Source organism: Oryctolagus cuniculus, chromosome 5 (genome assembly GCF_964237555.1).
Source record: "Oryctolagus cuniculus chromosome 5, mOryCun1.1, whole genome shotgun sequence".
Classification (NCBI taxonomy): Eukaryota; Metazoa; Chordata; class Mammalia; order Lagomorpha; family Leporidae; genus Oryctolagus; species Oryctolagus cuniculus.
Genome location: NC_091436.1, coordinates 10,186,394 through 10,213,613, shown reverse-complemented (window position 1 = coordinate 10,213,613; position 27,220 = coordinate 10,186,394). Strand labels below are relative to the sequence as shown.

The 27,220-nt window shown below is 53.5% G+C and overlaps 1 protein-coding gene across 5 annotated transcripts in view; it reads left to right on the top strand.

The window, feature by feature from the left end:
• The window catches only part of ZDHHC14 (zinc finger DHHC-type palmitoyltransferase 14), a 267,415-nt gene that overhangs the window by 28,051 nt on the left and 212,144 nt on the right, over nt 1-27,220 (top strand). Inside the window, exon 1 of one of the 5 annotated variants that reach the window (XM_070073339.1) lies at nt 5,305-7,261. The exons of 3 other annotated variants lie outside the window; for them this stretch is intronic. In XM_070073339.1, the coding sequence (XP_069929440.1) occupies nt 7,140-7,261 (122 nt within the window). In that variant the 5' untranslated portion in view covers nt 5,305-7,139. Of the gene's footprint in view, nt 1-5,304; nt 7,262-18,658; nt 20,053-27,220 lie in introns of those variants that run through there. One more of the 5 variants, XM_070073343.1, reaches the window with a different exon arrangement.

Genomic DNA, 27,220 nt, shown 5'->3' with positions numbered 1-27,220 from the left:
TCTAGCTCCAGCTGTTGCGACCTTTTGGGGAGTGATCCAGTGGATGGAAGACCCCCCCCCCCCCCCGTCTGTAACTCTGCCTCTCAAATAAATAAATCAATCTTAAAAAAAAAAAAAAGAAGAAGAAGTTGCAAAGGGCTTTCCAGGTCCTGTGGTGTGCTACGACCAATTCAGACTAAATTGTTACTGGGACTGGGCGTCTGTGCCATGGGTGCCCCTTGACTGGGGAGTCACGGAGGGTGGGAGAGGAAGGCCATTTTGTGCTGTGCGAGTGGCCCGACCACAGAAGACAGTTTACAGAGGGAGTTGTCTGAGCGTGGCATGGTCACCGCCTTGAAAGTGCAGGTGCAGGTGATGCAGGTAAAGCGACTGTGGTGACCTGGAGAATGAGGAGCTGTAAGAACAGGAGTGCCGTGGGTCACCCGCGGTGGAAGGGGGCAGCTCGGTGACACGCCGCACCTCTGTGCACACGTCTGCAGGAGAGCGCCAGTGAGCACCATGTTTGGAAAATCAGGTGTCCAGGGAAGGGAAGAGCGAGGAAGTCAGTGAGCGTGTGTGCCCAGCGGTGACAGACACAGCTGCTGTCAAGCACATGGGCTTTCCAGAGTGAGTCTCAGATGGAGACTTGACCACATGGGCCGAGAGAAGCAGGAGAAGCGTGGGACTCCCACAGCTCCACGTCTGGGGCAGCTCCTGCGAGGCCGCCCAGATCCCACGCAGAGGGCGGCTAGAGAACCGGCCCGCCCTCCTCTCCCCATAATCAGACTCTTTTCCCATCACTCAGTGCTGTGGCGCCGCTGCCTCAGCAAGGGGTGTTTCTATTTCATAGTTTTCCAGTCACCTGAAGTAGCAGGTAATGTTCTTTTAGATTTCTTCCTAAGATTTATTTTATTTATTTGAGAAGCAGAGTTACAGAGAAAGGGGGAGAGAGAGAGGTCTTCCATCTGCTGGTTCACTCCTCAAATGGCTGCAACGGCCAGGGCTAGGCCATGTCAAAGCCAGGAGCCAGAAGCTTCCAGGTCTCCCACATGATCGCAGGGGCCCACACATGCAGGCCATCTTCTGCTGCTTTCCTAGGCATGTGAGCAGGGAGCTGGATGGGAAACAGAGCAGCCAGAACAGGAGTTGTTGCTCGTATGGGATGCTGGCATTGCAGGCAGAGGCGTAGCCTACTGCGCCACAACACTGGCCGCTTAAAGCTGTGTTCAGAGTTAGAAGGCAGCCAAAGATTTCTCACCTTCAGAGAGTGGTGGGCAGACGTGTGGGTGCTGGAGAGCTTTCTCACTGTGTTTTCCGTGGCTTCTCTTTCCTTTCCTGCGGATCCCCATGGAGCCTAGAATGCATTCTTTTCCCTCCAGAAAATCCATGCTGTCTTGGGGGGACGGGGACAGGGTCCCTCAGTGGTGGCTGCTCATGTTGATTTGCTGAGTTACAAGTCTCCCCATATTCTTTCCTGCCCAGCTCGCCAGCAAGGTGGGGGACACCACATGGTCACCCTACATGCTACTTTCCGCACTTACTTCCTGCTCCTGGAAGTCAGCTGTCACTCACGTCGCAGTGTGACAAAGGGTTCCACTGTGACTTGCTGCTGGCTACTTGTTGCTGTAACCCAGGGAGGGCCCAGAGAGTTCTCTCCGTGTGTTATGTACATACGGGTGGCGCTAAGTAAATAGCATAGGCAACAAGAGATTCCGGGTGTTTGCATTCCAGGTTCCCTGCCCGTGACGTGGTCATCGATTCCCTCATGGGTTCCATTCGGAATCACTGCCCTGAGCGATGGAAATGAACTGACAGCCATGGCGACGGGGCTTGGAGTTGGGGGGAAGGGAGGGTGTGATTGTGAGGTCCTCAGAGAAGCAGAGGCTGAGGGGTTAAATGTGCTAGGATTTCTCTGATGCTGGAGGAAACGGGGAGTGCCTGTAGGGGAATGCACCTGACCCCCAGGGAGGGCAGAGGGAGAGCAGGTTGTAGGGCAACACCCAGGAAGTCCAGGGAAGGTGTGGCAGGCCCCTGGAGACCTCTGAGTCCATCAGAGGACAAGGATCCCAGCTCCCCAGGAAAGGGTCCTAGTCTGCTCCCTCCTTCTCCCCCCGACCCCCCATTCAGGTGTTGACTGGGGGAGCCCACAGAGGCACGGCTTCATGCACACAGATCCCACCGAGTTCCAAGGGGTGGGGGCCCTCAGTCTGTGGTGCTCCGGGAAGATGAGGTTGGGATGTTCCATTCCAGGGCTGCCCTGGTGGCGGGGAGGGGCAAAGGCGTTAAATCCACACAGGCAGAGCTGTGATGCGCCCTGTCAGAGCAAAGGATTCAGTCTAGCAGGGGGGCCTGGGGCTCTCTCACCCAGCCTGGGCTGACCTGGACGGAAGGCTTCCCTCGGGGGCTGGGGTCTAAGGAACGAGAGATTAGCTGGGCAGAGTGGGTAAGGAGTGGGTGAGCTTCTGAGGTGCAGCTTCCTCTTGGCACTGTTGAGGAACCGGAAGAAGAGGGGCTGTGTGGACTTTCAGCTGAGCAACGAATGAGGGGAATGAAGCCCCATCAGGTGTGCTCGCAGGGAGCACTCCAGTGTAAGTGTGGAGAGCTGACCAGAGGGACCAGTGGTGGATGGAGGGAGGGCAGGAGGAAGGAGGCTGTGGGAAACCCTCGTGGAAACCCAGTGGAGTGGGCATGGCACAGGTGGTGGCTCAACGGGAGACTTGTGGGTGAAGGTGTTGATGAGTGTGCTTAGGGTGGGTGTGGGGGAGGGAGGATCGAGGGTGGCTCCCAGGCTGCTGGTTTTCAGCCCTGGATGGGTGGCAGGGGTGGAGGAAGAGGTGGATCCTGTGTGTAGGTAGTAGGGCGTGCAGAGGCTGGGCAGGAGGAAGAAGCAGACCCTGGGAGTGGTGGAGAGGGAGGAGCAGGTTGAGAAGGGCGTGTGTGGGAGAAGGGGTGGTTGGCAGTGTCCCCTGTGGGATGAGACGCGGGTCATCCATGGCCTAACTAAAGCTCTTTTAATGAAATGACGGTGGGGACCCAGATTGGAGTGGGCTGCGACGTTCATGGGAAGTGACAAACTTTAAAAGTGTGGCCCTGATGGGGAGAGGAGTGCGGTCAGGAGCTGGAGAGGGGTAAGGGGCTGCAAGGGCTGTTTTTCTTAATGGTAGAGACTTAAATATTTAGTTTGTAAGAAGCTGCTTATTTGGTGGTACAGGGTGTCTGAGGAGGCAGGAGGGGCCGGAACCAAAGCCCAGGTGGAGGCCTTGGCCTTGGGAAGCTGCTCTGTGCAGCCTGGAGAGAGGCGGACACCAAACTGGGACCCTCGGGTGTCCCTGATGGTGGCCGGTCTCCGCAGACGCTCTGTGCCGGTTCCCGCTTGTCATCTCTGACACAGCACACGACCTTGGTTTCGGGCTGGAGAGTGGTGGTGTCTCCTGTTTGATACCGTGGACCCCACGGCGTGGGAGGGGTCCTCCAGTGGATGGTGTTTCTTGAAGCACTGCCAGTGATGCCACCTGGGGTGACCTCACAGCCCGTGATGCTTACAAAGAGAGGGGCACGTGATGAAACGGACAGGAATAGAATGTGGCCGACCATATCAGATGCGTGGCCGGAGCCCAGAGCAGAACCTGGGACTGGCAACCATCCATGTTCAGCCAACTGTTCTTGTACCCACCTGCTGGGGTTTGGGGTTGGATTTTAAATGAACCAGAGGCCAGGCCGAATTTCCCTCTGACCTGCTAGAGACCTCTTTAGCAAATGAGTCCCGTGCAGCTTCTGCGTGAAGAGTGGCGGCCGTCAGCAGGGACTTTCTTGATAGGGACTGAGTGAGTTCTCTTGTTTGCCTGGGCTGGACTGGAGACACGAAGAGAAGTCACCATCTGTGACAGAATCTTCCAGCTGCCTCAAGCAGCCGGAGATTTCCCAGAGCGGGAGGCCAGGCACAAGCAACCGCACAGAACCGCGGAACTCTGAGCGCTGCTTGCCGCCCTGCTCTCCAGTGAGGGGAGGGTCTAGAAATGCTCCCCCCACCACCCCCGTGGGACGGCAGGCACTGGGCCTGGGGCTCTAGCCTTTGGCTTGTTTCTCTAAGAACAAAACCTAAGCAGCCTGAGTCGTGGGCTCTTGTCCTGCCTGGCCTCTCCCAACCTGTGTGCCCGTGGCCAGCGCCCTCCCCCTCCCTGGGCGACACCTCATCTCTGAAAATTGCCGAATGGCCTGCGAGCTGTGTGGCAGCCCTGGCTGCTTCCTCGATGGTGAAATCCGTGGTGCCATTCTTCCCCTCCCACCTTTAAAGTGAAACCAGAGTGAGCTGTGCTCTGCTGTGCTGAGGGGAGGGGAGTCAGAGGAGGAGTTGGAGGGAACCAGGAAGACAAAATGAATGAGAGGGGCTGACCATCCCAGGTGGGGCTGCAGCTGCAGCCGGAGAGACCTGTGGGCTGCCTACGTGCACCTGCAACACTGGGTAGTGTCCATGACACAGAGATACTCACCATCCGTACCCAGTCCGTGGTGCTGTTCGCTGGTTCAGGTGCCAGCCTTAGGAGGTTCTCCCGCAACTTCTCTCCACCTTCAACGTCCTGTCGGCCGACCCGGTTCTGCACCGTCCGAGTGCGGGTCTGCAGCTGCTGCTTTCCAGTCCTGCTGCCTGTCTGAACCACACGTCTTCTAGCTATTTGAATACATTGGATTGGATCTCCGGATCTCTTTGCCTCTGTAAGACTCTGTAGTTAGGAGTTGAAAACCACCCTTGTGAGGTTTCTGGATGTCACGGACCAGACTTCCTAGAGAGGATATGGGGGGGGTGTGGAGGAGAAGGTGGGGGCTGGGCCGGCTCCCCTACGATCCAGAGACTCCGGATGCTGAGCGTGACTCTTCCAAGTTGTCATTCAGCGCATCATCAACAAACCAGCGCGATTCGGCTGTTTCCTTTCAGCTTCCTCCTGTGTTCTGGGCTGTGCTAAGCTCTCGTAACTACTAAAGTGATATTGCAACCAACATCGTCATTACTGTCGATGCTCTCTTTATTGCTGCTTTATCACAGAGCATTGCGAGGGACAGGCGAGTATGAACCTGGACAGGAAGCTGAGGGCAGTGCCTTTCAGAGAACGGACAGAGCTCTCCACAATCGTACTGAGTCAGCTCTGGGGACTGGCGACACGAAGCCCTTGTCACATGGGTGGCAGAGACTTCACGAGGGAAAAGTGCATCGGAGAAGAACTTGTCAGAGATAAGGCTGTGTCACCCCAGCCCCCCGTCACCTTGCTGAACGCCTTAGGATGCAGTCAATGTTGGTGGTAAAAAGAACTCAAAGACAGTGGAATTCTCTTTATTTTTTTTTAAAAGATTTACTTATTTATTTGAAAGAGTTTCACACAAAGAAAAGGAGAGGCAGAGAGAGAGAGGTCTTCTGTCCGCTAGTTCACTCCCCAGATGGCCACAACAACCAGAGCTGCATTGATCGGAAGCCAGGAGCCAGGAGCTTCTTCCAGGTCTCCCATGTGGGTGCAGGGGCCCAAGGGCTTGTGCCATCTCCTGCTTTCCCAGGCCATAGCAGAGAGCTGGATTGGAAGCAAGCAGCCGGGACTCTAACTGGTGCACGTATGGGATACCAGCACTGCAGGTGGCGGTTTACCCACTACGCCACAGCGCTGGCCCTGACAATAGAATTCTATAGCCTGGAAAACACCCCCTGTGTTCGCTGGCGTGGAGTTCCGACTGAGTGCCAGGCAGCTAGAGCCCACGGGGAGCTCACAGTCTGTGAGACCTGAAGCGGAGGGTGCGAGTCTGAATCCCAGGCCTTACCCAGACAGGCGATGCTGTAGTTCAAGGAACCAAGACAGTGTCTTCCCAGTTCTCTTCCCCTCTTTAACAGTGAAAAGCAGTATTGTTTCCTTGGACAGCTGCTGCTTTTGTTTTTGCCGCTTGAATATATTTGGCCGCACATTTTCAAATGTTCCAAAGCATCTTTGTCTTCAAAGAGTATTCTAGGAGTCCAGTCAGTACCTTGACCATGAGCCTGGATAAAACTTTAGTGCAGACCCTGGGTGTAGCAGCTGAGCTGCCGCTTGGGATACCCACGTCCCCTTTTGGAGTGCCTGGGTTCAAATCCCAGCTCACTTCCTGCTTCTTGGTAATGCACACCCTGGAGGAAGCAGGTGCTGGCTCAAGAACTTGGGTTCCTGCCACCCACGTTTGAGACACGGTTGGGTTCTGGGCTCTTGGCTTTGCCCTGACCCAGCCCTAGCTGGTGTGGAATTTGGGGAGTGTCTGTCTGTCTGTCTCTCTGTCTCTCTCTCTCTCTCTCTCTCTCACACACACACACATACACACACACTCACACACTTTCAAATAAAAATTTTTAAAAAGTCTTAACATAGGTCTCACTTGATACTGGGCAGAGCTCTGCCTGCCTTTTCTCAGTGATGGAACTAATTCATGCAGGCAGCTCAAGTGGAGTTTTAAGGACTGTTCCTCCTATTTCCAAAGCTCCAGAAATTGAACAGTTCTACTTAAATGGAAGTCGGGAGATGGTGTGATGGGAAAGGGAAGGGGCTTTCAGCTTTCAAATGAGCTCTTTTCAAGGCTGGTGCATCCAATATATGCTGGAGAATCAGTCTTCTGTGGCCACAAAACCAGCAACAGACAAAGCAGATCTGTCATGAGCCACCTGCAAGGCCGTACACCTGGCCCCCTGAGAGCTCTCCAGAGAGCTGGGTCGTCCTGGCAGCCGCCTGTCCTCTGTCCCTGCCCCACTGTCCAAAGCCTGCAGGAAGAACGCTGCTTCGGAGGGTGCCAGAAGTGTCCGTGCAGATGCCTGGGCAAGGGAAGGGTGTGGGAGTGTACAGCCTGCGGCGCTGTGGGCAACGGTCCACTCGGCTGCTTTTGTTCTGTGCAGCCAGGAGCATGTGTGTCTCGAGTCTTCAGACAGACCTGTTTCCGTGCCAGTGCTACCTGCTGCCGGGCGGTGGCTGAGCCCAGCTGTTAGCACGGACTCAGCCTGTGCCTCGCTGCTCCCTCCCCCACCACCTGGCAGCCGAGCACCCTCCATCCTGCAGGAGCCACGCCGACGTGATGGGGCTGTTGAGGGGTGGAGTCGAGATGCCGCTGTGATTCTCCCCAAAGCGCCAGTGTGCCAGGGACACCGTGGGGAGCCAAACAAGATGTTGTCCTCAGCAAAGCAGCGTAGAGCCGGGGGTGGCTGGTGGAGACGAAGACAGGAGAGCAGCTGCAGTGCCACGGAGAGTCCAGAGGGGTCGGGCATCTGGGCGAGCCTCGAGGCAAGGTATGGAGTAAGATCCTGGGAGCTGTGGGCATCACAGCAGCGAGGCGGGGCGGGGCGGGGCGGGGCGGGGAGGGGAGGGGAGGGGAGGAGAGGAGGGACATCGTCATCATCTAAGGGGTAGATGGGAGAGCCCGAGCCAGGGTCATTCCCTACCAGCAGGGCCTGCAGCTCCCTGAAGACTCAGTGTCTGCGACGTCATCGCACGTTGGCACAGGTGCACCTTTCTAATAAAATAACTACACTGCAGCGGAATTCAAAGTTGGTGTCTTTCCCGAGAGGATATACTTATAAGGGCCCCACAAAAGCTGAGCTTGAAGAGGAGATCTGGAGGGGCTGGTGTTGTGGTACAGCTTAACAGCATCCTGTATCGGCGCCTGTTTGAGTCCTGACCGCTCTGCTTTGGATCCAGCTCCCTGCTAATGCACCTGGGAGAGCAGCAGATGATGGCCCAAGCGCCTGGGACCCCAGCACCCCTGTGGGAGATGTGGATGGGTTCCTGGCTCTTGGCTTTGGCCTAGCCCAGCTGTGGCTGTTGCCACCTTTGAGGAGTGAACCAGCAGATGGAAGTTCTGTCTGTCTATCTGTCTCTATCACTCTTCCTTTCAAATACATTTTAAAAATTTTTCAAAATTAAAAAAGTAAAATCTAAAAAACCAAGAAGAACTTTGATCTCAAAGTTGTTATTCTTCAATTACCATAGGCAGCTCTTGCTCCATGGACGGTAACAGTGACGTGGGTCATGGGAAAAAGATGTTTGGCTTTGGATTACACTTGTCATTTGGATACCATCTTTCTAATTTTTTTTTTTTTTGTTTACTTATTTCAGGGCAGTGTTGTGATATAGCTGGTAGAACTGCTGCCTGTGATACCAGTATCCCGTATGGGTGCTGGTTTGAGTCCCAGCTGCTACACTTCCAATCTAATTCCCTGCTGGTGGCCTGGGAAGGGCAGCAGAGGATGGCCCAAGTGCCTGAACTTGGCCACCCACAAGGGAGATCTGGATGAAGCCTCTGGCTCCTGGCTTAGGCCTGACCCAGCCCTGACCAACGTGGCCATCGTGGGGGATAAACCAGCTGGGGGGAGACACCTCTGTCTCTGTAATTCTGACTTTGAAATACATAAATCCTAACTTTTTAACATTTATTTATTTATTTTACATATTTGAGAGGCAAAGAGAGTGAGAGTGAGTATGTATGTGAGATAGCCCTCCCATTCAACTGGGATGCCCACAGTGGCCAGGGCTGGTCCACACTGAAGCCGGAAGTCGAGAATTCAACCCTTGTGTCCCACACCGGTGGCAAGGATTCAGTACCTGAGCCTTCGTGGCTGACTCCCAGGGTCTGCATTAGCAGAAGGCGCTGCAGTCAGGAGCCAGAGCCGGGACTGGAGTCCACACCCTCACATGGGGTGCAGGTATCCTGACTGCTCCTGTTTTACTTAGGCTCTCTGAAAATTAGTTTGTAGTTTTAAAATTCATACTGAAGAGAAAGATTATAGAAGAAGGGGAAGAAGAAGATTTAAAAACACATTTTCGGATGAATTTCTAGCCATTGCCTTTTAGGTGTACTTTCCATTTGCATTTCTGTGACTTGTTATCGAGTCCTTCGACCCCTGGAAAGTCTCCTCATCTTGATTTAAGGAATTATAAAAGTAGAACATGCTGCTGGTGCCGCGGCTCACTAGGCTAATCCTCCACCTGTGGCGCCGGCACCCCGGGTTCTAGTCCTGGTTGGGGCACCGGATTCTGTGCCGGTTGTTCCTCTTCCAGGCCAGCTCTCTGCAGTGGCCCGGGAGTACAGTGGAGGATGGCCCAAGTGCTTGGGTCCTGCACCCGCGTGGGAGACCAGGAGGAAGCACCTGGCTCCTGGCTTCGGATGGGTGCAGCACGCTGACTGCATCGTGCCAGCCGTAGTGGCCACTTGGGGGGTGAACCAACAGAAAAGGAAGACCTTTCTCTCTGTCTCTCTCTCTCTCTCTCTCTCACTGTCTAACTCAGCTTGTCAAAAAAAAAAAAAAAAAAAGTAGAACATGCCTCTCTGCTCAGTCACATCTCAAGGGTCACTTGCCGCCTGGTCCCAGGGTAGCTGCAGGGAGTGACCCAGACCGGACAGCAGCCAGGGAACCGTGCTTCCAGAGAGTGTCCTTCCCAGAGGGAGGGACCCTGGCCAGTCCTGTGACCCCTTCTCCTAGCAGCCGTGGGCCCAGGGAGGAATGCGTGTTGAGAGGGTCGTCCTCACACTTGCAGCGTGGATGAGATCCCGAGAGTGAAATTTCGGGGTCTGCAATTCTAGGACGGAATTTGAAAACTTGCCGAGCATTTGCAAATGGCCCCGTGAAGCTGCGGCACCATTGGTTCTCTGGTATGTGTGAATGAGGGCTAACAGTCTTGGAGGAAGTGTGCACCGCGCTGCCTGTGTTGCACTGTGCCTTGGGAAGGCGTCTGTGTTCCTCATCTGGAGAGGCAGGAGCAGTGCCATTCCGCGACGGGGAGTGGACGAGGCTCCTTCACGTATGGAGAGCAGAGAGGGCTTCTGATTTATTCAGTTGCCCCTTGTCTTGGTGCCTTTTTACTACTAAAAGACTTCAGAAACTTCGTGGAATTTAAATGGAATTACCGGAATTAAAAGATGAACTTTACTTTTGGTGTAACAAGTACTTGAAGTCCACGCCTGGCTTTTTCATAATTCCCATTTTCTGTGAACTTTGGGAAAGCCCCCTTCCACACAATGAAGGCCAGGTAACTGCCTTTACTCTCACTGCATCCCTCAGCTCCCTTCAATCACGTCAGTCAGTCTTCAGAAACATTCTGGTGAGTGGAAGTATCGCCACACTTCTTCAGACGTATTTATCTCAAATAATGTTTCTTTGCACACAGGGTCCAAGGTAAGAGTGTTTAAAGAGTGAGTCACTTGGGGCCGGTGCTGTGGCGTAGTAGGCTAAGCCTCTACCTGCAGTGCTAGCATCCCATATGGGTGCCAGTTCAAGTCCTGGCTGCTCACTTCTGATCCAGCACCTTGCTAATGGCCTGGGAAAGCAGTGAAAGATGACCTAAGATCTTGGGCCTCTGCCACCCATGTGGGAGACCTGAAAGAAGCTCTTGGCTCCTGGCTTCAGATCCGCCATTGTGGCCATTTGGGGAGTAAACCAGTGGATTGAAGACCTCTCTCTCTGTCTCTCCTCCCTTTCTCTATAACTGCCTCTCAGATAAATAAATAAATAAATATTTTAAAAAAAGAGTGAGTCATTCAGCTGCATCAGGAATGCTGGGAAGCCAGTAGTGATTTTATTATAGTGGACATCAGAGATGACTTGACTGCTGAGTTACACTGGAGTATAAAAGAAAAATGCAAGATTGCCATGCATAGTGCAGAACTTGGGATTGATGTGAAATGTACCCATGGACTTGGGGGTTGGGAAGTTCAAGTGTTTCTCTGCTGTAGGGACTGCAGGTTCCCCACGTGGGCAGAAATACGGAGCTTCAGTTTCCTGGCATCTTCCTTCTGAGGTCGTTCCCTCCAGTCTTTGACTGTAATGATTGTATGATCTCTTTGCTACAACTGATCAACCTATATTGATCCCTTACTGACTACAGTCTGTAGTGCACATTAGGGCTCATCTTGGTGTGGTGGTTTCTGTGGGTTTATGTCATGATGAAGTCATTATGGTACCCCCATTACAGTAGCCTACAGAAGTTTCACTGGACCCTGAACTCCTTATGCTTCACTCCTCTGCTCACCAAAACTCTAGCACCCACTGACCTTTTTAACTCTCTCTGTAGTTTAGTGTTTCCCAGGTTCTCATAAAGTTGGAATCATATGTGGCCTTTTCACATTGACTTCTTTCTCTTAATGTGCTTTTTTTTTTTTTTTTTGCCTTATAGCTCATTTCTTTTTTTTTTTTTTTTCTTTTTTTTGACAGGCAGAGTGGACAGTGAGAGAGAGACAGAGAGAAAGGTCTTCCTTTTACCGTTGGTTCACCCTCCAGTGGCCACAGCGGCTGGTGCACCGCACTGATCTGAAGCGGGGAGCCGGGAGTTTCTCCTGGTCTCCCATAGGGTGCAGGGCCCAAGCACGTGGGCCATCCTCCACTGCACTCCCGGGCCACAGCAGAGAGCTGGCCTGGAAGAGGGGCAACCGGGACAGAATCTGGCGCCCCAACCAGGACTAGAACCCAGTGTGCTGGCGCCGCAAGGTGGAGGATTAGCCTATTGAGCCGCGGCGTCAGCCTACAGCTCATTTCTCTTTAATGCTGAGTAATATCCCAAGTCTGGATGTGTACTATTACTTATCCATAAACCATTGAGAGGCATCTTCTTTGCTTCTAATTTTTGGAAATTATGAACAAATCATCCATAAACATTCATGGGTGTCAGTTTTCAACTCATTTGGGTAAACACCAAGGATGGGATTCCTGGACATATGGCAAGACTATGTCTAGGCTTGTAAGAGCCCATCCAACTGTGCTCCAAAGTGGCTGTCCTGGTTTTTCGTTCCCACCAGCAATGAATGAGGATTCCTGTGGCTCTGTACCCTTGCCAGCGATTGGTGGAGGTAGTGCTTCGGTTTTAGCCATTCCAGTGGGTATGCAGTGGCATCTTCCTGGTTTCATGTGCAGTTTCCTAGTGACAGATACTGTGGAGCACCTTTCCGTGCGCTGATTTTCCATCTCCCAAAGTGGTCTCACCATCTAATAGAGCAAGAAAACCCGCACCGTGGGGAAGTGAGATGGAGAGCCTGCTGAGAGAAGGGGCGTCTCGGTCGCTCGAGCAGGAGGTGGGCGGTGGGGACCCACCTGTTACTGCCTGAGCAGCCTTGGTCAGCCTCGGGCACATCTCCGTCCTCGCATCACCCCTCATGCGTCCCCTAGAAGTCGCGTGCTCCGCAGGTGTGGATAGAACTTGCCCAGCTTTCAGTGCAGTTGGAGTGAGAGGTTCCAGGAGGGAGTCGGCACCGAGGGCGGGGCAGGAGCTGCTGCCGGCAGGAGTAACTGTGTTGTGAGGTCCCCGGGTGGTGTCTGACTCCTGAACATTCCCCTGAGCAGCTGGCCCAGTGCTGTGCTCACGCGTGGGTCAGAGGTCGCGCGTGGCACCACCTCCCTGGCTGAGCTCCCGTGAGTGGGGTTTTCTGGTGCTCTGCAGCAGGCATATCCGAGCTGATTTAGTCTCTGAGTAAAGCACCCCCTCTTTTCTCTGCCGACTCCTCAGCGTTGTTAGGAGGGGCATTGTCAGTACAGGCAGGTACTCGTGTTGTCACAGAGCCCAGAACTGAAATAAAGCAGATGTCCTACCGAGAGCCTGGAGTCCAGAACTTTTCTGTGAGCTAAGATACAAACAGGCTGCCTGCCCTGTGAACTGTGAATTGTTTCAATGTTACGTGCATTCCTAGAAAAGCATTAAGAGAATAATGGCATTTGGGTTGTGTGTTTCACATAATTATCCAAAAATTCATTGATTCACTCGCTGGGAATATATTGGTTCCTTCTTAGGTTTCAGAGACTTCCTAGCAAGTCTGAGGGCAGGTAACTCAGCCCGACTTTGCAGATGGGATTTCTGGTGCGCAGTGTTGTAGGGGCAGAGTGTCTTGACCTCCAGATCTCAGTGCGGAGCCTTCCGGCAGGTGCCCCTGCAGCCTTTCCAGTCTCCCTGGATACCGTTAAGTTGGCCTTGTTAATTGAGGGATCACAGTAGCACCGGAAGGTGGCTGAGGTTGGGATACCAGAGAATTCTCCAAGTTGTTAAGATAAATGTGAACGTTAGCCCAGTGGTTGCTGTCAGAGAAGCAGTGCAGACTTTGTATTTTGCCTCTGCCAGCTGTTTCCCATACCTATGCAATGAATGTGCCAGATTAAAAAAGAAAAACCCCACCTCTGTTTCTGGATTCTGCACCTCTCTCCCACCTGTCCCAGGTATGGAGTAGTAGGAGCCAGTCTGCTGCTGGGGAGCTAAACCAGCCTCTGGGGTGGTGGTTTCTCCAGAAGCAGTGTGCTCTGAGTGTGTGGTGCCAGATGATTGATGGAAGATGATTTAGTTAATAAACCTACATTAACTGGAGACTTCTCGTGGGCCGTTATCATGCGGGTATACTAGACACTGCATTTTCGTTTAATGATTTTGAAAAATGTTTCATGTTTTTAAGGTTTCTTTCTGCCATTATTAGGGCAGAGTACGCCCTCTTCATGGGACCAGGAGGGAAAGGAGAGGGCCAGTATGTCTGCAGTATCTGCATAGACCTCTTCTGTGCTTTTGGTATTTTTACTTAGTATTTTGTTAAGTTTTGTACCTTTTGGTTGTGTGTTTTGCACATTTCTCCGCAAAACGAGGTGCCTCTTTTGATCCCCTGACTACCCTGATGGCCGTGCCTATCTGCAGAAGCAGGTGCACATAAGTAGGAAACAGCTTAAATTTGTGAGCTGTTCCTACTTTACCTCAGCTCTTCTTAAAAAGCAGCTGATTGACACTTTCTTCTGCATTCTAATTTTCAGTTGATAAGGAAAATGTTTTCCAAAGCTGAAAAAAACTGAACTGAGATTCTGCCCTTGTCTAGGGACACATACCTTCTCTCAAGGCAGCTGGCCCTGGAGCAGGTGCAGCTCATTGTTAACATTCCTTGGCTTACATTGACCTTGAATTCCACAGACTTTTTTTTTTTTTTTGTAAGACATATTTGTTTATTTGAAAGGCAGAGTTGTGGGGAGAGAGAGGGAGAGATCTCCAGTCACTGCTTTACCCACAGGTGACTGTAACAGCCAGGGCTACTAGGCCAGGCTGAAGCTGGGAGCTGGGGACTCCATCCAGGCCTCTCCCGCGGGTGCAGGGACCGGAGCACTTGGGCCATCTTCCACTGCTTTCCCAGGCACATTAGCAGGGAGCTGGCATGGAAGTAGAGCAGCCAGGACTTGAACTGGTGTCCCTATGTGGTGCCCACATCGCTGGTGGCAGCTTTACCCACTGTGCCACAATGCCAGCCCCTCTACTGACTTTTCATGTGACTTCAGATCTTAGAGTTTTCACTTCAAAAATGGGGGATTCCACTGAAATGCGGCCCTACTGACCAGAATGACATGGTTACGACAGAGGGAACTGATACAGATGTCATAAAGTTTTAGGGGCTTTTTATTTTAAATGCAAGAAGACTTTTAAAATTCCTTTTATCTGGAATTTGTGATTAGTCATGTTGGGGTGGGACTTGGAAGACCCAGACTTTTCTGTTTTTGTCCATATAATTGAAGTCGATAAGCATTATCCATGAGACAGTATATGAAATCTTACTTTTGAAATGCCTCTTGCTTGCTTGTTCTGTGAAATTGAAAGTAAAAAAGCCAGATTGTGTTTAAAATTTTTTTCCCTTTTATTTAATCCATATTGGTGAGGCTTTACCAAAAGTTGCAAAATTTTATGAATTTTTAGGTAATATGACATTCATGTTAGATGGGGTGGAGTGTCCTGATGATGGCCACGTATGATTCAAGGCTGGGGGGACTTGAACACATTCATCTCAGGGCAGGCATTTGATGCAGTGGTCCAGCCGCAGCTTGGGATGCCCACATCCCATATGGGAGTGCCTGGCTCGAACCCTGGTTCTTCTGCTTCTGATCCAGCTTCTTGCTAATGTGTATCCTGGGAGCCAGCAGACGATGGGTCAAGTACTTGAGAGTCTGCCACCCACATGGGAGCACCGGATTGAATTCCTGACTCCTTGGTTTTGGCCTGGCTCACCTTGGCTATTGAAGGTCTTTGGGAAGTGAACCAGTAGCTAGGAGGTCTTGCTTTCTCTCCCCAGCCCACCCCCTCTACTTCAAATAAATAAATGAATAAATAACTTAAAAAAACTCATTTTTTACTCTGAGGTTCTTTGACACAAGACGGTGGCAAGATCTCTGTTGGTAAGGAAGAGTGCATCCCAATGTGCAGGTTAATCCTTCAGCCACGTGGCTTCTGGCTTGCTGAGGCCCTGTGAACGCTCACTGCCCCCGGGGCCGTCGGTGGATTTGCGGGATGGCTCACCTTGAAGCCCACTGGGAGAGTGGAACCTCAGGCTTCTCCCCAGGGCTGCGCGCACCGCGTCCCTGGCCGCGTCCCTGGCCGTCGCTGTGTGCACTGAGCCTGCCACAGGTTCCCAGACAGTGGCTCAGCGCTCCGCGCCTCCCTGGGGAAAGCACAGCCTGGCCGCCCTCTGGGGCGGGCTGGGCCTCAGCCAGTCTCATCCAGACCATCCTATGTTTCACCTGGGTGTCTAGAACATTCCGTCTGTACCCAAAACAAAGGCTCTGCTTTTTCATACCAAACAACATTCTCTGAAAGGGTTCCTGCAGATGTGGGGTATATTTAAGCTCACTTTGTATGAGTTGAAAAGAGTCCCTGACAAGGGGGCAAAGGCAGGTCTTAAAGGGGTAGCGCCCCTGAAACGGGCTGGCTGGGGATGGGGGAAGCGTCTTCTTCCACCTTCAGCACTTGTTTATTTCCTGACGAAGAATGAGGTTGTGATGGAGGAGGTGTCACGCCACTGTGACAGCAAGCGTGGGCTCTGATTGGGTCAGACTCAAACACAGGCACCACCGGATTTTGTCCTGGCACGCTGAGGGTCACAAGGCGGTGCAAAGCACAGAGAGAGGAGAGGCTTTCCGGGGCTCGGGCCATCCTGCTCACCGGAGCTCTGGCAGGCACCTGGTTAGCAGAGGCTGGGCGCACACGTGGCGCCTCCCACGGCTGTGAACTAACAGTGAACTAAGAAGTCTTCGAGATGGCCTTGTTTGGTGTTGCTGGGCCCAAAAATACCGCCAGATATGAGTTTAGGAATTCAGGGCTATGTTTGCAGGAGAGCTGATTAATTATTAAATGGAAAAACCCGAAACCAGGAGTCCTCACTTGACGACCTCCCGAGTCCAGTCACCACATTCTGGGACTTTGTCCACGGAAATCACCTCGACCACAGCCTGTCTGCATGTCGCCAGCACCCCAGCCCCCAGCCCCTGACCCCCCATCCTTGCCCAGCTTTCACGTGGCAGGATGGCCCCTGGGGCCCCCGATTCTAGCCTTCAGTGCCCAGCCACACTGTAGCCAGAAGGAACTTTGCAAATAAGCTATCTAACCAGATTGCACTGGATATTTTCAAGATCCTGTGATTTTTTTTCTTGGAATTCCATCACGCTTATGGATTGACCTGGGGAGAACTGACATCATCCTTGTGCTGTTGAATCTTCCTGTCCAGAAATAGCCTTCCGGCTTGTGTCCTTCAGGTTAATATAAATTCTCTTCACACAGATCCTACACAATTCTTGTATGTTTCGTCTGAGGAATTTCCTATCCCCAGTGGAGGACTTTACCTCTTTAAACTGGCTACTGTTTATCGATGACCCAGTTACTGGTTTGTATGTGTTAATACAACCTCGGTGAGACCTCTTAGGGTTTAAGTGGTCCCTTAGTGAATTCTTCCGGGGCTTTTCTCCACACAAGCACTCATACGCAGATGCTGCTAATTTTGCGTCTTTCCTCCCGACTTTACAGTGTGTTGGCCAGCTGCATGGAGGAGGACAGCAGTGGGCAGTCTGTCATGTTCCCGAGAGGCGAAGTGCATCCAGTGTTCCCTCGCTGGATGTGGGGTTTCAGGTTGAGATGGCTGTATTTATCGTCTTAGGAAAGTGTCCTCTCCTTCATTCATTAAGCATTTAGGCAGAGGGGTCTCTGTCAAAGACTTGACTGCGTCCCTCAGCTACTGCCCAGAGCCCTGAAGTGGTGACTAATTCTTGCCTGCGCCCCTGGGCCTTGGGTGTCTGGTCCCTGGTCCTCTCCAGCCTCACCTCGCTGGGGGCTCCCAGCCCAGGCACGGTGGCTGCCTCACGGCTTCTGGAGTGTGCCACACCCCACTCCAGCCCCAGGACATCTGTTGCTTCTGCTCGCAGTACTGCTGCCTCCCAGTTCCTTTGCCTGGCCACCGAGGAGGTGCCTTGCAGGGCTCATCGCGACATGCACATCCTTACGCAGGCCTCCGGGATCCCCTGTCAAGAAGCAGAAAGGGTCAGATGGTGAGGAGCCCTGGTCAGTGGGTCTGAGGCCATAGGAGGCCATCCCGCTGGTTCACGTCCAGATGAGGAGGACTGAGCACAGGTGCTGGCCTCGGCGTGGGTGGCATCGTGGCGGTGCATAGGCTGCATCGTGGAGGTGCATAGGCTGCACTGCTGGATCCCTGAGGGATGCGGGGGTTGGTGGGAAGGTCTCAGCCAGGCTGACCCCAGGACTCCTCTCACAGGCTCGGATGATGTCATTTGCTGAGACGGGTTCCGAGAAGGGAGCACATTAGAGCGGAGAAGCAGTGAATCTGGTTTGGGACATGCATTCAAGCAAGCATTTGGCGAATGCCTTCCTCAAGCCAGGGACAGGGTCCTGTGCTCCACACAGGGGCAGCACGGCCCCCACTTGCACGGAGCCACTGGCTCACTAGAGGAGCTCGTGGGTCGCTGAGAGCCAGGTTGCAGCATGTGCAGGTCTGATGCTGGGATGAGAGGGTAGGCCAGGACATTAGTCCTCAGCCCTGAGTGTCGGTGTGGGGAAAGCAGAGGAACCGATCAGAAGAGAATTTCCCAGGAAGATGAGGTTTACAGTGGTGGTTGGAGGGGGTGAGGAGGAGGGGAGCTGAGCTCCGTGTCAGGAGGGAGATAACACAGGAAGCGAGAGCAGGTCAGACCCTACAGAGCGGGCAGGGAGGGCAGCATTGAAACGGGCAGCTTGGAGTCCATCGGTAACCCGCGTTAGAGCACTCTCAGTGGAAATAGAGACGAGGTCGTGGTGTCCACTGCGCTGTAGAAGGTGGGGGAGATGGTAAGTGAAGGGTCAGGCTGCAGGGAAGATAGAAGATGGCCTGGCTGGAGAGCGGGCCCCAGGGAGGCAGGTGGACAGAGCGGGGGTGCCTGTGTTGGCCCTAGGGAGGGCATCCTACCCTAAGATGAGAGGGGAGGAAGGAGAGTGGCTGCAGGCCAGGGGCACTGGAGGGAGCTCCCACCTAAGGCTCTTGCTTTTCTGTGTGGTCAGAGGCCAGTGTGATGGTCAGCTCTCCCCGCCGGGCCAGGACACCAAGGGGGCAGAGGTGCGAGGGCTGGGGCTTCAGGGTTTGGAGGGGCCACTCGGGAGCAGGAAGGGCAGGTGTCTCACGGTTCCTGTTTTGGGGGATCTTTCCTGTGTGGTTTCCTCAGCCAGGCATAGGGCCAAGGGGCTGGGGTGCAGAGCAGGGTGCTTGGCTGGCTTCGTTCAGGTCTGGAATGCATCAGAGGAAGTACAGGACGTGGAGACTGGTGAGCTAATGGCAATGCCGAGAGAAGCGGAGGCGGTGAGCCCCGTGGCCCGGGCTGCTAAGGGCAGTGGGGATGGTGGGGCCCATGGGCAGGAGGATTGGGTGGGGGTGAGGAGAGGTCAGAGGCAGAGCTGGCTTGGATCTTACTTGCGTAGCAGACCTGCCAGGTCTGTTAACCCTGTGGGAGCAAGGGTGAGAAGCCTGTCATGTGATTGGCCCACCCCCAATAGGATGAACCTCAGGACCCCTGGGGACACTAGCAGGGTGGGGCTCTGGTCTGCAGCCTCTCTCAGTGCCGGCACAAAGGGTGAGTCTGGTGCAGCATCCTGGCACAGGGGGCATTGTGATCGGAAGAAGGGTGAGCTCTTTGGGGGTGCTTCTGCCAGGATGGGCGCTGTTTTCAGTGCCCGATTCAGCCTCAGGAGTTTCTGCTGCAAACACTGTCAGGAACACTAAGAGCCCTGCGAAGGCGGGACGCGGATGACCCAGGCTCTGAAGGGTCGCCCAGGCACCAGCACCGGCAGTACCTGCACCACAGTACCTGCCCACGCACCGCAGAGACTCTGGCCTGCCAGCAGCTTGTCCTAGGAGTCTTCCAGCCTGGGAGAGTGGACGGGAGCTTGAACAACGGGGTTGTTTTTCTGAACGAGTGATCTCAGTCTAAAATTAGCCTGTGAGAAGATAAGCTTTCATATATGTCATTAGGTGGAATGACAAGTCACTGAGAATGAAAATCCCCATTTGAGAAAAGAAGCCGCTGTGCAAATAAAGCTGTCTTACATAAAAGGGGCCGGTGACTTCTCCAGCAGCTCTTCATAGCAGTGCCCTCTGCTGCTGGTGGCCCCCGGTGGGGAGCAGCCGCCCCCTCCCAGGCTCACCAGGCCCCTGCCCCAGGCCTCTGTGTGCCCTTTGCGGCATGTGGGGATGCCCGGGTAGCATTTGGGGTTCTGCTCAGGGGTTCTGATGGTCTTTCCTCCCCTCAAGCTTCACCTCGTCCGTGGGTCTGGACACTCGGAGGCCTCCGCCCCCGGTGTGGGCTCCCTGGGTACAGTGCCTCACCACTCTGAGCCCTGTGCTGTGAGTCCCTCCTAGGGACAGTTACAGCCGCGTACCCGGTGGAGAGGAGCGGCGAGTCACGGCTCTCTGTGTTCAGCACCTTTGATTCCCTCCCTTCAAGGGCGTTGGGTGTGGGTGACTGTGATTTCAATGGCCGGGATCTGAGTGAGTCAGCTCTCCCAGCCTGCGTGGGGGCTGCTGGGGCAGGGGCGAGGGGCGGTCTGGGACCCACCAATGCTCAGAGTACATTTCTGAGGGCGGAATCCGTGTAGTGATCATCTTGGCACAGGCATCCAGACTTCCTGGTTAGGGTTTTCCCGGCCCAGAGGGGTGAACCATTGCCAGGGCATGAAATCAGTTTATTAAGCTGCTGATCAGAGAGAAGAATGGAATGGAATGCAGTGGGATAGAGCAGGATAGGATAGGAGATCAAGACCGTATCAGTTGATAAGGGTAAGTATTGTTTTGTGAAATTTTTATTTGTTTTGTGTGTGTGTGCCGTAGTGGACTGTGGATATAAAAATGCATTTATTGCTGTGGGTCATGGTCCCAGAATTTGAAAAACAAAACAAAACAAAAAGCAAAACAGCTCTGGATGGATGACAAGTCTTTAACTAAAGGGCTCCTTGGGTAAGGACCGAGGCTTCCCTCCTGTTGGTATTCCCTCCCCATTGAGTGCAATGGTAGGCACTCAGTAGGTGTCGTGGAAGCGGGAGGGGACGGGTGGAAGGAAGGGAGGGATGGCTGCCTGGCTGAGTAACTGCCCGATGTCCTGGCCTTGGGGCCCAGGGAATGCAGATCCGGGGCTCGCCCGTCATCCCAGCATCTCAGAAACCACCCCTCTTCTCATCCCTTCTCAGAACCTTCTCCTGTGTGACCTGGAACGTGAGTCAGAGCCTCCCACGTGGTGTATCTGCGTTCACTTTCTGTTGCTGTAATAATACCCAGCGCTCTGTGCTTTGTGCAGAAAGGAGTTTGTCAGATCAGGGTGGATGGCGTCACAGTGGCAGGAAGTCATGTGGAGGAGATTACAGGGGAAGACAGGGCGATGCCCCATAACCTGGTGACCTCACACCACGCCCCACCCCCAGCCTGGCCCCAGCCTTCAGAAAACCACGTGAAGTAGGTTCCATTTGTCATCCATTTCCAGAGATGATCGAAGCTCAGGGCTGCTCCTGACTCATCCAGATTGATCACTCTGCTGGGCTAGGGGGCAGGAGCCAGGCCCGGAGGGTGAACCATCAGAGTGGGGAGTCGAGTGCCAGGCTCGTGGTCCTGGAAACACTGGAGCAGCTGTGTTCTTGGGTGGCCGCCTCCTGTGTCCCACCTCCAACGTTGGGGGATAAATTGTGAGGGCAAGGAGTAAAGGAGCAGCTCCCGGGACGAGAACTCTGTTTTGGTGATTGGGGTTTGATGACTTTCTCCTATTTGGTGGGACTTAACGGGGTCAGTGACCACATCATCGCTGGCTCAGGCTGTGTGGAAATCCCTGAACCGTTGAGGCTATCCCAGGCTACCTCAACTCAGGAACCTTGGCCGCCGTGAGGAGTTACAGAAAACCAAACAGTTGCCTGATGTTTCACCTTTGATGTGTACAAGAAATGCAGCCTTAAGTTTTTTTGTCTCTGGACTCTTGGACCTGCTCTACCAAAGTGAAGAGGCTCAGGCCAGCGGTGCAGATGGTCAAGGGGAAGAGGGCAGAGTTCACCTGAGGTTTACGTTTGTGGTGAAATTTGTGTAAGGTGCAGCTTTGCTGTGGGCTGGGTTGGGCCTAAATTCCTATTCCTGGCTCTTGCCTCTCGCTTAGAGAAGCATTCTAAGTACAGGCACAGACACAACGTGCAAAGTGATGAAGTTTATTTACATAGTGAGGAAAACACACACATGTGGGCATTGTTCAGGGAAGGAAGAGAGAGATTTTCATACCCTGCTTGCTCTGGGTCCATGTGGAGAGAGAGAGAGAGAGAGAGAGAGAGAGAGAACTTCTGTTTACCAGGCTTCTTATGAGTTTAGAAAGGGAAGTGGTTACATGGTGCCCCCCTCCCACATCCTGGGGAAGGGGGCTGTCTGATTGACAGGTGAGTGGATAAGATTGCATGGGCCAGGGGAGGTGTGGCTTCCAGCTCGTGACCCTAATTTATCTATCTGCCTTTTCCCGTTATCAGCTTGAGGCTTCATCTGATTTTTAAAATAAGTGGGAATCCTTTCCAGCAGAAAGAAAGAGCCTTGTCTTCCCCATCTTTGTGTCCACACCACAGAGGGCATGCTCCACAGTGACGCTGAATGAGTAGCCGTAGTATTCATTACTCCATTAGTGTAGTGGCGTGTGAGTCAGACTCTGAGCGGGACCGGAGACAGCAGGATAGAGCCCTTCGGGAGCTCATTGTCTGGCACGTAGTTTTGCCCATTGCTTTTTAAAGGGATGTTAGTAGTTGCATAGAAGTTGTTAAGCTATTGGACCAGTTCATGAGTCACTGGAGATTTGCCTGCATCACCGCTTCCCTAAGCAGTTTGTTTTCTTTGGTTACCTCTCCCCAGGAGGTGGTTTCTTGCATAGTTTCCATCATAATTTAAAATTTGACTTCCTGGGTGAGAGAATAAAAGGTGTTAAGTCTGCTAAGAGCAAACCTGTTTTGTATAGAAATCTAATTAGAGCTATTCCCACATGGTTTTGTGAATGGCAAAAGTGGCTTTCACGCTGCGTAAGCCAGCGACATGAGCCACCTGTGCTCTCACCGATGGCGACTGCAAAAGCAATATCGAAAAATGCAGTCGGAAAAGCAGCTTTGCTGTGCTGCTAGAAGTTGCCGTATACTGTTGACATTTAAGCATGTGCAGTTTCAGGGACCATTTTTATGTTTCTGAATCCAGATGGTGGTTCCAAAAGGAGCGCTGTCCCTGCTGATTTCGTGGGAAGTAACGAAAAGAGTTCCCTTCTGCTCTGAAACCCAGCGGGCGGGGCAGCCCTCTGTCTGTGGAGCTGCAGCCTCTGTGGAGCCAGGCCTGCGGCTCAGGAAGGCTTCCAATGGCCACGGTCGCCCACGTTTGAAAACCTTTGTCATGTGCCTTGGCGGATGGCAGGTGTGCATTTGGGCATGGAACCTTGCACGCGGCTGGCACAATCACTCCGGTTCCTGAGACTTATTTGGGTAACAGGAATTTATAATTGAATAAGCACAGCCTTTGCAACTCATAGTTTTAATTCTGATCCTGTGAGGCCTTGTTTGCACACCGAGTAGCACATGCTGTTGTGTGTCTTTGCTGAGACCGAGTTGCCTTTGAGAACTTGACACTTCCTGTCTGGATCATGCTTTTCATGTGCTTCCACACAGGAACTCATAGCTGTTCACTCAATGAAGGAAGGGCCGAGAGTTGGGCTTGTGCAGCAGGTTAAGCTGCTGCTTGCAAATTGAACGCTGGTTCGAGTTCCAGCTGCTCCACATCAGCTCTGTGCCAATGTGCCTGGAGAAGCAGCAGATGATGGCTGTAGTGCTTGGGTTCCCATCACCCACACAGGAGACCCAGTTGGAGTTCTAGGCTCCTGGCTTTGGCCCGGCCCAGCCCTGGGTGTCATGGCCATCTGGGGAGTGAACCAGTAGATCTATGACCTCTCTGTCTCTCGTTCTCTCTCTGCCTTCCAAATAAATAAAATAGGTACATTAAAGGAAGGAAAGAAAAGTTAGCCAAAGTGGTGACCAAGACAAAAAGAGGCTTAGGGCCTGGAGCTTAGCTTGGGACGTGATGTTCAGGAATGGCTGTTTGCCTACAGATTCCTAGGCCAATGGCAGAGCCTCTGTGGGGCCCTTTGCCCTGGTTACAGTGAGAGGACGAGCCCGGGCGTGGCAACGCTGTGGTGCTCCACGGGCGGGCTTCGGCAGCAGGGGCAGTGGCACAGGTGCCCACACGTGCACCTGCCTGTGCTCCGGGGCACAGCTCCCTGGCCCTGATAGGTGTTCTTTTCTGGTGGAGACCTTACCAAGCCGAGGAGGTGGGTGCTGGGGAACAGTGAGCTCTCTGACACTGTGGCTGGCTGGCTGGCTGGCTGGCTGTGTCGGGAAGGAGTGCTGGATGTGTGATGAGGGAAACGGCAGTGTCTGGGAAAAGGAGATCCCGCTGTCCACACACGCACACCTTGTTCCTGGTGCTTGTGTCAGAGTATGTGTTGGAACTCGCCGCCAGTCCACAGCACGCCAGGGACAACCCCTGGGCCTGTGGTCACACAGATATGTGCTGAAGGGTTTGAGAGAAGTCAGCTCCAATACCACACCACCTCCAACAGCAAAACCAGAGCAGAGGACACCGTGAGACCTAGCCTAGGAGACATCACCTTCCAAAGCATACATTTGAAAATTACATATTTACGTATGGTGCTTGTTGTATTTTGAGCTCAGCATCACTGAACTGCTCTGATGTTCTGAATGGACTTGACCAGGCATGTGCAGAGTCGGGGCTGGCCAAGTCCTCGTGTTAGGGCCAGCCAGCCAGGGGCACCCATGGGAGCAGGGTCTGTGCACACCTGGCAAGGTGAGAGCTTCCTGCCCACGCCTGTGTTCTGCCCCGTGCGTCCCTGCAAGTGCTTGTTCCATGTGGTGGTCGCTTCCCGCTGCACCCAGGCGCCCTTCCCGCTGCTCCCAGGCGCCCTTCCCACTGCTCCCAGGCGCCCTTCCACAGTTCACGCGGGTCACCGAGAGCAGAGCTCCATGGATCGTTTACACCACAGTGAGAGCTGCAGTTGGGGCTTCCCCTTAATGTTCCTCTGGTGATTAGACCACGGGAGGGCGGGCACTCACCGTCCTTGCGTGGCATGGAGGAGCAGGTGAAGGAGGGGGAAAGGGCCACTCTGGTGTCCTCACGTCAGCGCCGTGTCCACGGGGCCACCTGCCTCATGACCCTGGACCAGCTCCATGTCCGAGAAAGTCCTAGCATGACAACACGTTTTGCCATAGCCTCATCCGGGTCGTCTGCGGTCTTGGGACAGGGTCCCTGCTCAGGTTTCCTCTCCTGGCTGCCAGCAAAGCATTCAGAAAACAAGCCTCTGGCATTTCTCCCAGGAGGCCCTGGGGTTGGACCTTTGCACAGAGACCCAGGGCACACCACTCATGCTGGCCCTGGAGGCGGCGCCTGGAGATGGCTCCACACCGGAGGCTCTGCCTTGTCGGGTCCTTGGGGCTTCTCTGCCTGCATCCATCCCACTTAGTCCTCACGCCGGTCGTCATGGAGCCTAAGGCTCCGTGAAGTCACCAGGCGGTGAGAGACAGGACTGGGACTGGACGACTTGTTTCCTGTCTGGGAGCTAGAGTGTAGACGTCTCGGGCCAGGCAGCAGGAAGGAGGCTGCGTGCTGTGTGGACGCCGTGCCTCCTGGCTGTGCCTGTCCCCGGCATTGGCAGGGCTCCTAGGCCAGTGACTCTGGAGGCAGCCGGGCAGGAACCTTCTGAGAGGTAGTACAAGGAGTTGCCCAGGTGAGAAGGAAGGAGGGCAGGAAGTGAGGGATGACAGGGGTCCGGAGGGTTCCTGCTGATCTCACTGTGCTGGTGGACATTCCGGACGTGGAAGTCGAGGAGGGTTAGAAGCAGCCATCTGGAGCTCTGGAGGGAGGTGGAGACACCCACACAGAGCCGTGGGGAGGGGGCCTGGGGCAGGAGTGGATGCAGCGGGCCTCAGGCTTGCAGGGGAGGCCGAGGCTGGCCCTGAGCCTGGCAGCCCTGTGACTTGGTGACAGCCCCTGGCCCTGCTTCCCTGCCACCACAGGTCTTCCCTGTGCAAACCAGGCCTTTGCTGTGATGAGTATGGCCGCGGACAAGGCCTGGGCACCCCATTGGGAATGCCTCCTAGAGCCTGTGCGGACAGCTCGGCTGGCTCCCTACTCTCCCTGCCAGGCTGCGTTCCGTTGGGTCAGGCTCCCATGCAAATTAGGCTAATGGACGCCTCTGTCCTCAAGGAGGCCATCTCCCCTCCTGAGGGCACCTAGATTCTCTTTATAGCCGCAGCCTTGTGAGAACGCGGCAAACGCTGGCCCCTGTGCGTCTCTGGTTCCTGGGGCGGGTTTATCGTTGCAGTGAGATTTAGGTTCTTCATCTTTCTAGAAGGCAGGAGGGAGGCCTCTGCCCAGTGCAGTCCCTGTCTGTGTCTGTGACCATGCAGTGGGCTTGCAGGTGCCCTGGAGGCCCCTGGTAAAGACCCCCTGCCTTGCAGGTGTGGCCTCCTGTTCTGCGTTCAGGGGCTTGCTGTGTCGGAGAAGGGTCTGGTACCGCTGAGGGCCCCTCGCTCTCCTGTGCCACGCCCCTCGTTGGTGGCGGGAGTGTCAGCCCTGTGCGGAAGTGACACTCCCTGACCTAGTCCTGTGTTCGAGGTGACGATTCCTTATGCCCTGCATAGAAAGAGGGGATTAGCACAAGTGCATTAACTCTACAACCTCAGTATCTCTATGGGATGGCCGAGGACAGAAGGAATGATCCAGGTCTCCTTTCTCTTATTTTGAAATTTACTTGGTTTTCTGAACAGGCACATTCAGGCTAGTTAGAAGTCAGGGATACTGAACTCTCATGGGCTTTTTTATTGAGCTAAAATATATGTCACAGAACTTTCCATTTTAACCACTTGTGAGTACACAGTTGGGTGGCATTAAAAGTGTCACGTGGGGGCCAGTGTTGTGGTGCAGAGGGTTAAGACGCTGCTTGTGTTACCAGCATCCCATAATTCTTACCGCTCTGTCTGCTTCTGATCCAGCTCCCTGCTAATGTACCTGGGAAAGCAGTGGAAGATGGCCCAACTGGTTGGGCCCCTGCCACCCATGTGGGAGATCCAGATTAAGCTCCTGGCTCCTGGCTTTGGCCTGGCCCAGCCCTTGGCACTTGGAAGTGAACCAGTGGATGGAAGAGCTCTTTCTCTCTCTGTCTCTCCCTGTCTCTCTCTCACTTCATTTCTCTGCCTTTCAAATAAATAAAATAAATCTTTGTAAAAAAACAATGTCATGTAGTTTTTTTGTTGTTGTTGTTGTTGTTGTTTTTTTTTTTTTTTTTTTTTGTCAGGCAGAGTGGACAGTGAGAGAGACAGAGAGAAAGGTCTTTTCCGTTGGTTCACCCCCCCAGTGGCCGCTGCGGCCAGCGCGCTGTGGCCAGTGCACAGCGCTGATCCGAAGCCAGGAGCCAGGTGCCTCTCCCGGTCTCCCATGCCAGTGCAGGGCCCAAGAACCTGGGCCATCCCCCACTGCACTCCTAGGCCACAGCAGAGAGCTGGACAGGAAGAGGAGTGACCAGGACTAGAACCTGGTGTGCCAGCACTGCAGGCGGAGGATTAGCCTAGTGAGCCGCGGTGCCGGCCAGTCATGTAATTTTAAATAATCCCATTATAAAAAATTTCTAATTCTTAAAAAAAAAATGAGGAAGTAGAAAAGACCAAAAGTGTTTACCCCAGGGGAAAATTAAATATTTCTTACACTGAATGCTAAGATGTCCCAAATCTGGACTTTTCTGGGCAAGAAGTATTTAAGAATGATTTATGGAAAGTTCTCATAGATTCTAGAAGTAAGGATTGTTTTCAAAATGGAGTGATAAATTTTATTTTGTGAATAAGAAATCTCTCTCTCTCTCTCTTTTTTTTTTTTTTTTTTTTTTGACAGG